General features: G+C 32.8%; 1 protein-coding gene across 2 annotated transcripts in view; it reads left to right on the plus strand.

Annotated features, from left to right (window-relative positions):
• Window positions 1-9,342, plus strand: part of LOC134710325 (golgin subfamily A member 5-like) — a 104,062-nt gene extending 94,720 nt beyond the window's left edge. For both annotated transcript variants that reach the window (XM_063570651.1, XM_063570650.1), the window contains exon 15: window positions 8,961-9,342. In XM_063570651.1, the coding sequence (XP_063426721.1) occupies window positions 8,961-9,056 (96 nt within the window). In that variant the 3' untranslated portion in view covers window positions 9,057-9,342. The remainder of the gene's footprint in view (window positions 1-8,960) is intronic.
• Window positions 9,343-14,521: the final 5,179 nt, after the last annotated feature.

Here is a 14,521-nt window from a genome sequence, read left to right on the forward strand (position 1 = left end):
TAAAATGCAGTTTTTGGCTTATAACACCAAAGCATTTAGAGCAAATCTGACATGGGGATAAATTGTTTATCTGGTCAAGATCTATCTGCCCTGAAATTTTTAGATGAATCAGACAACCCATGATTGGGTTGCTGCCCCTAAATTGGTAATTTTAAGGTAATTTTACTGTTTTTGGTTATTATCTTGAATATTATTATAGATAGAGATAAAGTGTAAACAGCAATAATGTTCAACAAAATAAGATTTACAAATAAGTCAACATGACCAAAATGGTCAGTTGACCCCTTTAGGAGTTAATGCCCTTTTTAGTCAATTTTTAACCATTTTTCATAAATCTTTGTAATCTTTTACAAAAATCTTCTCCTTTGAAACTACTGGGCCAAATTAAACCAAAAGGCCAAGTGAGCTTTTCTCATCACAATATTATTATAGATAGAGATAAAGTGTAAACAGCAATAATGTTCAACAAAATAAGATTTACAAATAAGTCAACATGACCAAAATGGTCAGTTGACCCCTTTAGGAGTTAATGCCCTTTTTAGTCAATTTTTAACCATTTTTCATAAATCTTTGTAATCTTTTACAAAAATCTTCTCCTCTGAAACTACTGGGCCAAATTAAACCAAACTTGCCCACAATTATCATTCGGGTATCCAGTTTAAAAATTGTGTCCGGTGACCCAGTCAACCAACCAAGATGGCCGCCATGGCTAAAATAGAACATAGGGGTAAAATGCAGTTTTTGGCTTATAACTCAAAAACCACAGCATTACGTGCAAATCTGGCAGGGGTAAAATTGTTTATCAGATCAAGATCTATCTGCCTGGAAAGTTTCAGATGAATCGAACAACTTGTTGTTGGGTTGCTGCCTCTGAATTGGTAATTTTAAGGAAATTTTGCTGTTTTGGGTTATTATCTTGAATAATATTATAGATAGAGATAAACTGTAAACAGCAATAATGTTCGGCAAAGTAAGATTTACAAATAAATCAACATGACCAAAATGGTCAGTTGACCCCTTTAGGAGTTATTGCCCTTTATAGTCAATTATTTACATTTTTCATATATTTTTGGTAGATTTTTAGAAAATATTTTCCACTGTAATTACTGGGCCACTTCATTATAGATAGAGATAATTGTAGCAACAAGAATGTTCAGTAAAGTAAGATCTACAAACACATCACCATCACCAAAACACAATTTCGTTATGAATTTATCTGTGTCCATTGTTTAATATACACATAAACCAAGGTGAGCCACACAGGCTCTTGAGAGCCTCTAGTTGGTTATTATCTTTAATATTATTATAGATGGAGATAACCTGGAAACAGCAATAATGTTCAGCAAAGTAAGATTTACAAATAAGTCAACAGGACCAAAATGTTCAGTTGACCCCTTTAGGAGTTATTGCCCTTTATAGTCAATTTTTAACCTTTTTTCGTCAATCTCCATGATCTTTTACAAAAATCTTCTCCTCTGAAACTACCAGGCCAAATTAATCCAAACTTGGCCACAATCAACATTGATGTATCTAGTTAAAAACTTGTGTTTTTTTACCTGGCCAACCAACCAAGATGGCTGCCACGGCTAAAAATAGAACATGGAGGTTAAATGCAGTTTTTGGTTATTACTCAAAAACCAAAGCATGTAGAGCAAATCTGACAATGGGTAAAATTGTTTATCTGGTCAAGATCTATCTGCCCTGTAATTTTAAGATGAATGGGACAACCTGTTGTTGGGTTGCTGCCCCTGAATTGATAATTTTAAGGAAATGTTGCTGTTTTTGGATATTATCTTGAATATTATTATGGATAGATTTAAACTGTAAACAGCAAACATGTTCAGCAAAGTAAGATTTACAAATAAGTCAACAGGACCAAAATGGTCAGTTGACCCCTTTAGGAGTTATTGCCCTTTATAGTCAATTTTTAACCATTTTTCGTAAATCTCCATGATCTTTTACAAAATTTTTCTCCTCTTAAACTACAAGGCCAAATTAATCCAAACTTGGCCACAATCATTATTGATGTATCTAGTTTAAAAATTGTGTTTTGTTACCTGACCAACCAACCAAGATGGCCACCATGGCTAAAAATAGAACATGGAGGTAAAATGCAGATTTTTGGTTATTATTCAAAAACCAAAGCATTTAGAGCAAATCTGACAGTGGGTAAAATTGTTTATCTGGTCAAGATCTATCTGCCCTGAAATTTTTAGATAAATGGGACACTCGTTGTTAGGTTGCTGCCCCTAAATTGGTAATTTAAGGAAATTTTGCTGTTTTGGGTTATTATCTTGAATATTATTAGAGATAAACTGTAAACAGCAATAATGTTCAGCAATTTAAGACTCAAAAATAAGTCAAAATGACCAAAATGGTCAATTGCCCCCCTAAGAAGTTATTGTCCATAATCAATTTTTAACAATTTTCATAAAATTTGTAAATTTTTACTAACATTTTCCACTGAAAATACACGAACAAGTTCATTATAGATAGAGATAATTGTAAGCAGCAAGAATGTTCAGTTAAGTAAGATGTACAAACACATCACAATCACCTAAACACAATTTTGTCATGAACTGTCTGCTTCCTTTGTTTAATTCACATAAACCAAGGTGAGCGACACAGGCTCTTTAGAGCCTCTAGTTTTCTAACAAGATGTGATATAGAAGCTTGAGTTTGATAAACAAGGTTATACCTGGTATGTTAGTATTTGAGATAAAAAGATATCATCATTCTGATATTTCTTTTCGTTAAAAAAGTTGAATTTATATCAGGGTTTATCTAAGTCAGCCATACCGTGTGATGCGTTTTCAGATTGATCACTTGACAACTTCCTGTTTACCGAACACTTGAATGATTTCACACATGATAGCCAAGTTGAAAATTTTTCGTCACATTTTTCTCAGGAACTACAATACAAGGATTTCTGAAATTTGGTTTCAGGATTTATATAAGTCAGCTATAATGTGTGATGTGTTTTCAGATTCATCTCTCGACAACTTCCTGTTTACCGAACACTTGCATATTTTTACACTATTTATATTATCCACTTGTGGCGAGGGTATCATCAGTGAGCAGAAGCTCGCAGTTTCACTTGTTTTTCTCGCATCTTAGAAATTGCATGTACAGCTGTATATATTCTTTGTCAACAAATTAATGTAAGCATAGACAATTTGGATTGAGACGTACATACATATATTGCATAAAGGTGAGATATATGTTTGTTTTTTAAAGAGTATACATCCGAAATATTTCATGAATTATTTGTCTTGCATCTTGTATTATTTATTCTATTGTTATTTAAAAATGGAAGCCTAAAATGTTTGAATGCTACTACTGTGAGGAGGAGTCTGATTATGCATATGTAATGGTTGGTAACACAGCAACTAAACACCATGAGAGCTTCCTTTTAATAAAACGGCCGTAGCGTAATGGAGGCAAATGCCTCATTTTTGAAACGACGACCAAACTTTCAAAGTGTCATTTTTTTTAATTATGTATTTTACATTATCAATATGTGAGTTTTGAGTTTCAAATTATCTACCGGCACACTACATACAGTGTGTCCAATCTGAAGCAGCTATTGCAGCTTTTACCATAGCGGTGTCGGTAAAAAAATAAGTGTTCCGAATACAAATCAAAATAAAAAAATGTACTCTGCTCAATGTTTATATGAGGACAATATTGTACTCCAGCTAGTTCATAATTGTTATACACTTCTTAAAAACTTTCCAGAACATTAACCTGTTCCATATGTTCTACGAAACAAATCTTAATGTTGTTACAAAACTGGTTGAAGACGGGTTCTTTAAAGAGAAAAAAAGATGAGTATAAACACCCCTATAAGTATGCTGGCGTTTTTATTACTTTCCTTGGTTTATTTTTGAATCGATAACGCTATAGCTATCAATGTTTGCACTTTCACAAATGCTAATCGATAAAATAATTCATTTACCAAAAATAATTATTATTCATAATTAATTTAAACAAAATCATGAAGCGCCTTTTCTATGGAAGTCTTTGTAGTATAAGGCAATTCATGATTTTTATTTATCTTTAATAAAAGTATGAAATATATTTTTGGTATTGTTTGAAAATATTTTTTTCATGTTTTTTTTTCTGATTATGAACAGCATTGTCTGTTTGTATGCAAGCGTGTTCCATTGATTCTAGTGCGGTAGGTCGTGGGTTCGTACCCTGGTAGGTCAAACCAATGACTTTAAAATTGGTAGAATAATGTGTCCAGGTAGGTTGACATATCTTCCAGCGGAATGTTTACAGATAACATGTGATCACTTGTAACATTCGAATGCTTATAACATGTTCTCGACTTCTAGAAGCTTATAACTTGCTTCTGGACATAAATATATATACATGTATATACATAGGAACGTGTGTTAAAGCTTTTCGATAGTATAGGTCACAGGAGAATCGGAAAGATTTGGTTGACCCGCAAAGATTAATCAAGACATTATAATGTTGTTACTGATGTCATTCTAAGCACTGGACAATCTAGCTGGTGATAGCATATAATACACACATTCTGTATTTTTATACGACCGCAAAAATTGAAAATTTTTTGGTCCTTTATTGGTATCACGTTGGTGTTGTCGTCAAAAGACATTTGGTTTTCGCACTCTAACTTAAGTAAAAGTAAAAAGAAATCTATGAAATTTAAACACAAGGTTTATGACCATAAAAGGAAGGTTGGGATTGATTTTGGGTGTTTTATTCCCAACAGTTTAGGAATTAGGGGCCAAAAAGGGCCCAAATAAGAATTTTTCTTGGTTTTCGCACAATAACTTTAGTATAAGTGAACAGAAATCTATGAAATTTTAACATAAGGTCTATGACCACAAAAGGAAGGTTGGGATTGATTTTGGGAGTTTAAGTCCCAACAGTTTAGGAAATAGGGGTCACAAACAGGTCCCAAAATAAGCATTTTTCTTGTTTTTTGCACAATAACTTTAGTATAAGTTAATTGAAATCAATGAAATTTTAACACAAGGTTTATGACCACAAAAGGAAGGTTTGGTTGGATTGATTTTAGGAGTTTGGTCCCAAGGAATAAGGGGCCAAAAAGGTCCAATATTAAACTTTGTTTGATTTCATCAAAAATTGAACTATTGGGGTTCTTTGATATACCAAATCTAACCGTGTATTTAGATTCTTAATTTTTGCTCCCGTTTTCAAATTGGTCTACATTAAGGTCCAAAGGGTCCAAAATTAAACTAAGTTTGATTTTAACAAAAATTGAATTTTTGGGGTTCTTTGATATGCTGAATCTAAACATGTACTGATCGAGTTTTTCTTTTATAATGGGCCAGTTTTCAAGTTGGTCCAAATCGGGGTCCAAAATTTTGTTTGATTTCAACAAAAATTCAATATATGGAGTTCTTCAATATGCTGAATCTAACCATGTATTTAGATTTTTAGCGTCCAAAATTGAACTTTATTTGATTTCATCAAAAAATGAATTCTTGGGGTTCTTTGATATGATGAATCTAACCATGTATTTAGATTTTGGACATTGGAATACCACAAAAGGATGGTAAGAACTGTCTTTAGGAGTTATGGCTCAAACTGTTAAGGAATAAGGTGCAAAAAAAGGGGGGAAAAGGGTTTCCAGGTTAATGGACAATTACTTATTAAAGTACAAAACATAATTTAAAAGCAGTGTAAGGTTGGTAATTGAAACTCATTTTAATATCTCACCTAAACTGCTCTTAAATTATGTATATTGGATATTTGCCAAAAAACTTAAGTTTAATGAACTTCATTTGAAATTCTTCCTATATAAAATGTTGCATTTGAGTTATCTTTCTTTGTCCAGAATAGTAGTTAAATCAACTTAAATCATGACTGTATGACATTTTATATTCTATGATGTATTTAAATGAGTAGTTTTTGTTTAAAACTCCATTAGAAATTTGAATTGAGATCATTTTTGGAATAAGGGAAAGGGGGAGGTGAAAAAAAGTGGTAAGGTTCAATTTTTCTTATTTCAGATTTCAGAAATGAAAAAGAAAATTTCTTCAAATATCAAAGGATTAATATTCAACAGCATAGTAAATTGCTCAAAAGCAAAAAAAAGAATTTTAAGTTCATTAGACCACAAGTTCATTCTGTGTCAACTATTTAATTACAATCCAAATTCAGAGCTGTATCCAGTTTGAATGTTGTGTCCATACTAGCCCTAACCATTCAGGGTTTGACCTCTGTGGTGGTATAAAGCTGCGCCATTTGGTTCTATCATTGTTAAAAGGTCATATTTAGGCTAAATTATAAATGAGCTATTCATTTCATTGTTGATTATGTATGAAATTTTATTCAAATTTTGTGTTCAATGGCAATAGGTTGGATTAAGTGTGTTGGTTTTTTTATTTGTTTTTTATTAATGGATTTTTTATGGGGGTTGGGCCAGGCCTCTTTTATTAGAATATCGTTCATTACATAGCATTTTTCTGATTCTTCACTGCTGTCTTTAGTTTCCTACTCCTTTCTTTTAATCTCCGGGGTTCACCACAAGAAATATTACTCAATGCTCTTTAACTTTGTACTTGTTTGGCTTTATAAATATTTTGATATGAGCGTCACTGATGAGTCTTATGTAGACGAAACACGCGTCTGGCGTACTAAATTATAATCCTGGTACCTTTGATAACTGTTAACTGTAAAATGGAAAGTAGCATGAAATGAAGTTAAAATGAATTTGAGTTCCCTGCACTCGTAGTGTGTTAATTTACGTTGTTTGATTGCCTTCCAATTGATATGTTATCGTGTGTTTTTCTATGTTGTTATGTTATACTTTTGTTTCAGAAAAAGGGAGAAGGTTTGGTACCATTTAAACGTTTAATCCCGCTGCAAATGTTTGCACCTGTTCTTAGTCGAGAATCTGATATGCAGTAGTTGTCATTTGTTTATTTATTTTATACATGTTTCTCGGTTTTTTTAATATAGATAAGACCGTTGGTTTTCCCGTTTAAATGGTTTTACACTAGTAATTTTGAGGCCCTTTAACCTGTTTTTCTGTGTGTGCCAATGCTCCGTTTTGAAGTCATACCTTGAACTATAATGGTTTACTTTTATGATTGTTATTTGGATAGATAGTTGTCTCATTGGCACTCATACCACAGCTTCCTATATCTAATTAAAATGAATATGAGTTCCCTGCACTACGGTCAAAACACCGTTTTAGCTCACCTGGCCCAAAGGGCCAAGTGAGCGTTTCTTATCACTTGGCGTTCATTGTCGTTATTTTTTACAAAAATCTTCTCCTCTGATACTTCTTGGCTAAATTTTATTAAACTTGGCCATAACCATTATTGAGGTATCTAGTTTAAAGATCTGACAAGGGATAAAATTGTAATTAGGTGAATATCTATCTGCCCTAAAATTTTCAGATGAATCGGATAACCCGATCTTAGGTCGCTGCCCCTGAATTGGTAATTTAAGAAAATTTTGCTGTTTTTGGTTATTAACTTGAATATTATTATATATAGAGTCTAGATAGTGATAAACTGTAAACAGCAATAATGTTCAGCAAAGTAAGATCTACAAATAAGTCAACATGACCAAAATAGTCAGTTGATCCCTTAAGGACTTTTTGGCCTATATACATACGGTAGTCAATTTTTAACAATTTTTCGGAAATTTTTGTTATCTTTAACAAAAATCTTCTCCTCTGAAACTACTAGGATGAAGTTAACCAAAGTTGCACACAATCATCATTAAGGTATTTAGTTATAAAATTGTGTTTGATGACACCGCCCGCGAACTAAGATGGCCGACATAGCTAAAAATACATGTAGTATATAGGGTAAAATGCAGTTTTTGGCTCATATCTCTTGAAACCAAAGCATTTCGAGCAAATCTGCCGGAGAGATAAAATTGTTCATTAGGTCAAGATCTTTTTGCCTGGAAATTTCCAAACCATTCAGGCACCCCGTTGTTTGGTTGCTGCCTCTTAATTGGTAATTTTTAAAAAAAATTGCAGCTTTTTGTTATTATCTTGAATATTATTATAGATAGAGATAAACTGTAAACAGCAATAATGTACAGCAAAGTAAGACCTACAAAATAAGTCAACATGACCAAAATGGCCAATTGACCCTTTATAGTCAACTTTTTACTATTTTCAGAAAGTTTGTAAATTTTTACAAAATATTTTCCACTGAAACTACTGGGTCAAGTCATAGATAGAGAAAATCATAAGCATCAAGAATTTTCAGTAAAGTGAGATCTACAAACACATCACCATCACCAAAACACAATTTTGTCATGAATCCATTGGTGTCTTTTGTTTAATATGCACTTTAATAGACCAAGGTGGGTGACACAGGCTCTTTAGAGCCTCTAGTTTAAGGATCAAGTAATTTTTTAATGAACACTGGAAAGTTCTGAAGAACACTTTCCGAACAGAGCATTAAATTGAAAAGGCTTCATTTTGATAAACGAAGTAACATGTTTTTGATGATTTATTTGGAATATATGATATTGTCCTTCACTTAACTATGGTTATAAACTAGAAAAAGTCATTTTTAAAAACCAACACCTTTTTACCAATTTATTTTTTTTGCTAAAAACCCAGATCATTTGTTTAAAAACCAGGACGATTTCACATTGCTCTCGTAAAAACATGGACAATAACGAACACTGAATTCTTTGGTTAAATACAAGGAATTTGATCTTCATTGTTGATCAAAACATGTATAGTATTCAATGCAAGATGGGTAGTAATGTGAAAAAAACTATTATAATTACGAAATAGCAGTTAATTGAACTTATCACTCAAAAAAAAAATGGACCGAATCACTCGAAAAAACTCGATCCTATCCGGACACTATACATACCGTGGACAGTAGCAATCTCAGCCAAGACACAGAGTTCTGCTGAACCCCTGATATTTTTTTCTTATTTTGTGCCATATAACTATCAAATATATGTTTTTGTTGTAGGTTTTGCTTCATGTTTGGGTGATGGTAGTGCTTATGACTTATCAACCAGAAATACACGCTACAGACTCCAAACAACCATACGATCCACAGACTTAAAGTTGTATTTCAAATGTGACTGTGTGATTAAATACCTTGTGCCTATATAGAACATACTGTTACAGAAATAACTCTATATGTATCATTTATGCTGCTCTTGAAATTCATATCTTTTTTATTATCAATGTATTGGTAATACTGGACAGCGTTCTAAAGCTCTGTGTAACAGTTAATGGGAGATTTGATAACTGTATGTGGAATGATTTAACTAATATGTAAAACCTTTATGTTTGAGTTACTTTATCAACTGAAAGAAAGGGTATCACCACACCTTATTTCTAGCATATCTATAGGAGTTTTGTTGTTTATTCATCTATCAAAACAAATAGTACAATTATCCATCAGATCTTGGTAAATGTATTATTAGATTGGTGTGTGTATAAATGTTTTGATCTCTGTGGAATTGTACCACATGGTTCCATACATTAAAAAGGTTTTGATTGATTTTGGTAATTGGTTTTGGGGGTTATGACCCTAATTGTATAGAATTATGGACCAAAAAGGGACCACAAACAATACTTTTCTAATACTATTTTCATGACCAATTTAAATAGGGTTTAAACAGGAACATATATGTTAGGTATACAGTTCCCAGGTTTAAATCAAAGTCTTGACTTTTTAGGGTTCTTTAATATAAAGCTGACTCTAACTGTATATTGATGTCGGGGCCCAGTTTTCAAATTGGTTCACATTTAAGTCGAAAAGGTCCAAAAATTAAACTTAGTTTGATTTCATTGAATTAATATCTTTGATATGTGGAATCTAACTGCATATTTATATTTTAAATTTTGGGCCAGGATTTAAAATTGGTCCACTAAAAGTCCAAAGGATCCAAATTTAAACTGATTGATTTCAACAAAAAATAAAAATATGGGGGTTCATATTGTCTTTTCTCTGAAACCTTCATTTCTCATAAGATATGAATTAAAAGTTTTAAGAAAAAAAGAAAAAGTGTTTTTTAAGTCATTGCCTGGGATAGATAAAATATATGCAACGCAGATAGGAGCTCTTTTATTTTATTTTTCCCGAAATTTTTTATGTGTGCATCTACATTGGTTAGTGCCAAGTTAGATATTACAATCACATAGAATCTGATGTCCTCTTAAACCTTGTCTCAATTATCCACAGTGTGTTTAGGTAGAACAAATTTTGATTACTTATTCTTTTTATTGGGAAAAGATAGAGCTATCTTAAATCTTATACTTTTGGCAAGTCTTAATTTGGATGCATCACATTTGCTCGCATTGATGATTATTCTTTTTAGCTCACCTGGCCCAAAGGGCCAAGTGAGCTTTTCTCATCACTTGGCGTCCGTCGTCGTCGTCCTGCGTCCGACGTTAACTTTTACAAAAATCTTCTCCTCTGAAACTACTGGGCCAAATTTAACCAAACTTGGCCACAATCATCATTGGGGTATCTAGTTTAAAAATTGTGTCCGGTGACCCGGCCAACCAACCAAGATGGCCACCATGGCTAAAAATAGAGCATAGGGGTAAAATGCAGTTTTTGGCTTATAACTCAAAAACCAAAGCATTTAGAGCATTTTAAAATTGTTTATCAGGTTAAGATCTATCTGCCCTGAAATTTTCAGATGAATCCAACATTCCGTTGTTAGGTTGCTGCCCCTGAATTGGTAATTTTAAAGTATTTTTGCTGTTTTTGGTTATTATCTTGAATATTATCATAGATAGAGATAAACTGTTAACAGCAATAATGTTCATGACCAAAATGGTCAGTTGACCACTTTAGGAGTTATTGCCCTTTATAGTCAATTTTTAACCATTTTTCATAAATCTTAGTAATCTTTTAGAAAAATCTTCTCCTCTGAAACTACTGGGCCAAATTAATTGAAACTTCGAAGCAATCATCTTTGGGGTTTCTTGTTTAAAAATTGTGTCCAGTGACCAGGCCTACCAACCAAGCTGGCCGCCATGGCTAAAAATAGAACTTAGGGGTAAAATGCAGTTTTTGGCTTATAACTCAAAAACCAAAGCTTTTAGAGCAAATCTGACAAGGGGCAAATTGTTTATCAGGTAAAGATCTATCTGCCCTGAAATTTTCAGATGAATCTGACATTCTGTTGTTAGGTTGCTGCCCCTGAATTGGTAATTTTGAGGAAATTTTGCTGATTTTTTTGTTATTATCTTGAATATTGTTATAGATAGAGATAAACTGTAAACAGCAATAATTTACAGCAAAGTAAGAACTAAAAATAAGTCAACATGACCAAAATAGTCAATTGACCCCCTAAGGAGTTATTGCCCTTCATAGTCAATTTTTAACAATTTTTACAAAATTTGTAGATTTTCACTATCATTTTCCACAGAAACTACTGTTATAGATAGAGATAATTGTAAGCAGCAAAAATGTTTAGTAAAGTAAGATCTACAAACACATCACCATCACCAAAACACAATTTTGTCATGAATCCATCTGTGTACAATGTTTAATATCAACATAGACCAAGGTGAGCGACACAGGCTCTTTAGAGCCTCTAGTTTACGTTTCCTTGCAGCTACATTTTGCTTGCAGGTGAAACATGTAGTTCATAATAGAGATTCTGATAGTTAGTTTAAACTTATGTATAATTTTAATCATATTTTATAATAATATATTTTTATATGACCAAATTTTGTGGTTGTATAATGTTATCATGTTGTCAGTCAGAGGTTTCGTAGTCAAGACATTTTAATACTGCAGTTGACATAAAAAAAGACGCTTAGTTAACGAGTTTAATGGTCTGGAATAACACATGGCTGCAAATTGTGTAAATGATAGAATAATATCTATATTTTAATTGCCGTCAGGTCGTAAAAAGTTTCTATGGTCACATTTTTGTATTTTATCACTTTAATGGGGGTATTGCTCAATTTATGGTTTTGGGTAGTTACCTTAAAATCCAAAAATATATTTTTTGGTTAAATTTCCCGCTCTTTTCGTAAATGTATGCACATATTATCAAGGATCATCTAAATGATGAAGACATAAATATAATACCATCTCCAAGTAAAACTTTCAAACTTAAAGTTGGCTGTTTTTTAGAAAGAAATTTAACGCATTTTTCTTTGAAAACGAGAAAACATATGATTCAAAAACAGTATTTGACACTTGAGAGGACAAAACATATTATTGCGATACTGCATGCAAATATTGTATGGCAAATTGCAAACAATTTTGTCAAAACTCAAAAATAAAAACATCATTTGTACCTTTTTAGCTCACCTGGCAGGGCCAAGTGAGCTTTTCCCATCACTTTGCGTCCGGCTTCGTCCAGCGTCAATAACTTTTACAAAAATCGTCTCCTCTGAAACTACTGGGCCAAATTCAACCAAACTTGGCAACAATCATTATTGGGGTATCTAGTTTAAAAGATGTGTCCGATGACCCGTCAACCAACCAAGATGGCCGCCACGGCTAAAAATAGAACATAGGGGTAAAATGCAGTTTTTGGCTTATAACTCAAAAACCAAAGCATTAAGAGCAAATCTGACATGGGGGTAAAATTGTTCATCAGGTGAAATTCTATCTGCCCTGAAATTTTCAGATGAATCGGACAATCTGTTGTTGGGTTGCTGCCCCTGAATTGGTAATTTAAGGAAATTTTGCTGTTTTTGGTTATTATCTTGAATATTATTATAGATAGAGATGAACTGTAAACAGCAATAATGTTCAGCCAAGTAAGATTTAAAAATAGAGATGAACTGTAAACAGCAATAATGTTCAGCCAAGTAAGATTTAAAAATAAGTCAACATGACTGAAATGGTCAGTTGATCCCTTAAGGAGTTTTTGCCCTATATAGTCAATTTTTAACAATTTTTCGTATATCTTAGTAATCTTTTACAAAAATCTTCTCTGAAACTACAGAGCCAAATTTATTTAAACTTGGCCACAATCATCATTGGGGTATCTAGTTTAAAAGAGGTGTCCGATGACCCGGTCAACCTACCAAGATGGCCGCCACGGCTAAAAATGGAACATAGGGGTAAAATGCAGTTTTTGGCTTATTACTCAAAAACCAAAGCATTTAAAGCAAATCTGACAAGAGTAAAAATTGTTCATTATGTCAAGATCTGTCTGTCCTGAAATTTTCAGATGATTCCGACAACCCGTTGTTGGGTTGCTGCCCCTGAATTGGTAATTTTAAGGAAATTTTGCTGTTTTTGGTTATTATCTTGAAAACTATTATAGATAGAGATAAACTGTAAACAGCAATAACGTTCAGCAAAGTAAGATTTACAAATAAGTCGACATGACCAAAATGGTCAGTTGACCCCTTTAGTAGTTGTTGCCCTTTATAGTCAATTTTTAACCATTTTTCGTAAAACTTAGTAATCTTTTACAAGAATCTTCTCATCTGAAACTACTGGGCCAAATTTAACTAAATGTGGCCATAATCATCATTGGGGTATGTAGTTTAAAAAATGAGTGGCGTGACCTGGCCAACCAACCAAGATGGCCGCCACTGCTAAAAATAGAACATAGGGGTAAAATTCAGTTTTTGGCTAATAACTCAAAAACCAAAGCATTTACAGCAAATCAGACATGAAGTAAAATTATTTCTCAGGTCAAGATCTAGCTGCCCTGAAATTTTCAGATGAATCAGACAACCCGTTGTTGTGTTGCTGCCCCTGAATTGGTAATTTTAAGAAAAATTTTCTGTTTTTTGTTATTATCTTGAATATTATTATAGATAGAGATAAACTGTAAAAGGCAATAATGTTCAGCACAGTAAGATTTACAAATAAGTCAAATGACCGAAATGGTCAGTTGACCCCTTTAGGAGTTATTGCCCTTTATAGACAATTGTTAACCATTTTTCGTAAATCTTAGTAATCTTTTACAAAAATCTTCTCATCTGAAACTACTGGGCCAAGTTAATTACAGATAGAGATAATTGTAAGCAGCAAGAATGTTAAGTAAAGTAAGATGTACAAACACATCACCATCACCAAAACACAATTTTGTCATGAATCCATCTGCGTCCTTTGTTAAATATTCACACAGACCAAGGTGAGCGACACATGCTCTTTAGAGCCTCTAGTTTTAAATACGGAAATTTCCTATCCGTCAATCAACTCCACCATTTATTTTTTCCTTCACAATCAATTTGACAGTTTCGATGTGATTATGTAGATTTTGTAGGAGAAGTTAAATTATCTTTGAGTTATTTGAATATTTATATAGCAGTTCTTTCGTGAATTTTCTGTATTTATAAAAAGTTATCTTTTTGTTAATAAAATTTTATAAAAGTTAACCAAAGCCTACGGATAAGAGGATTTTCCGGATAATAACTATAGTTGATATTGTATGACAATACATTGTATGTCAATGTTTAACCGCAGAGCAATTAATATGCATGCAAGTGGTCGGGGGAAAGTACTATTGAAGTTTCGCAGAGAATTGGTGTGTGACATGGTGATGCTAAAACCAACTTCTCTTGATTTTCTGCTTTCCTTTGGCGAAT

The sequence above is a fragment of the Mytilus trossulus genome, chromosome 3 (assembly GCF_036588685.1).
Source record: "Mytilus trossulus isolate FHL-02 chromosome 3, PNRI_Mtr1.1.1.hap1, whole genome shotgun sequence".
Lineage (NCBI taxonomy): Eukaryota > Metazoa > Mollusca > Bivalvia > Mytilida > Mytilidae > Mytilus > Mytilus trossulus.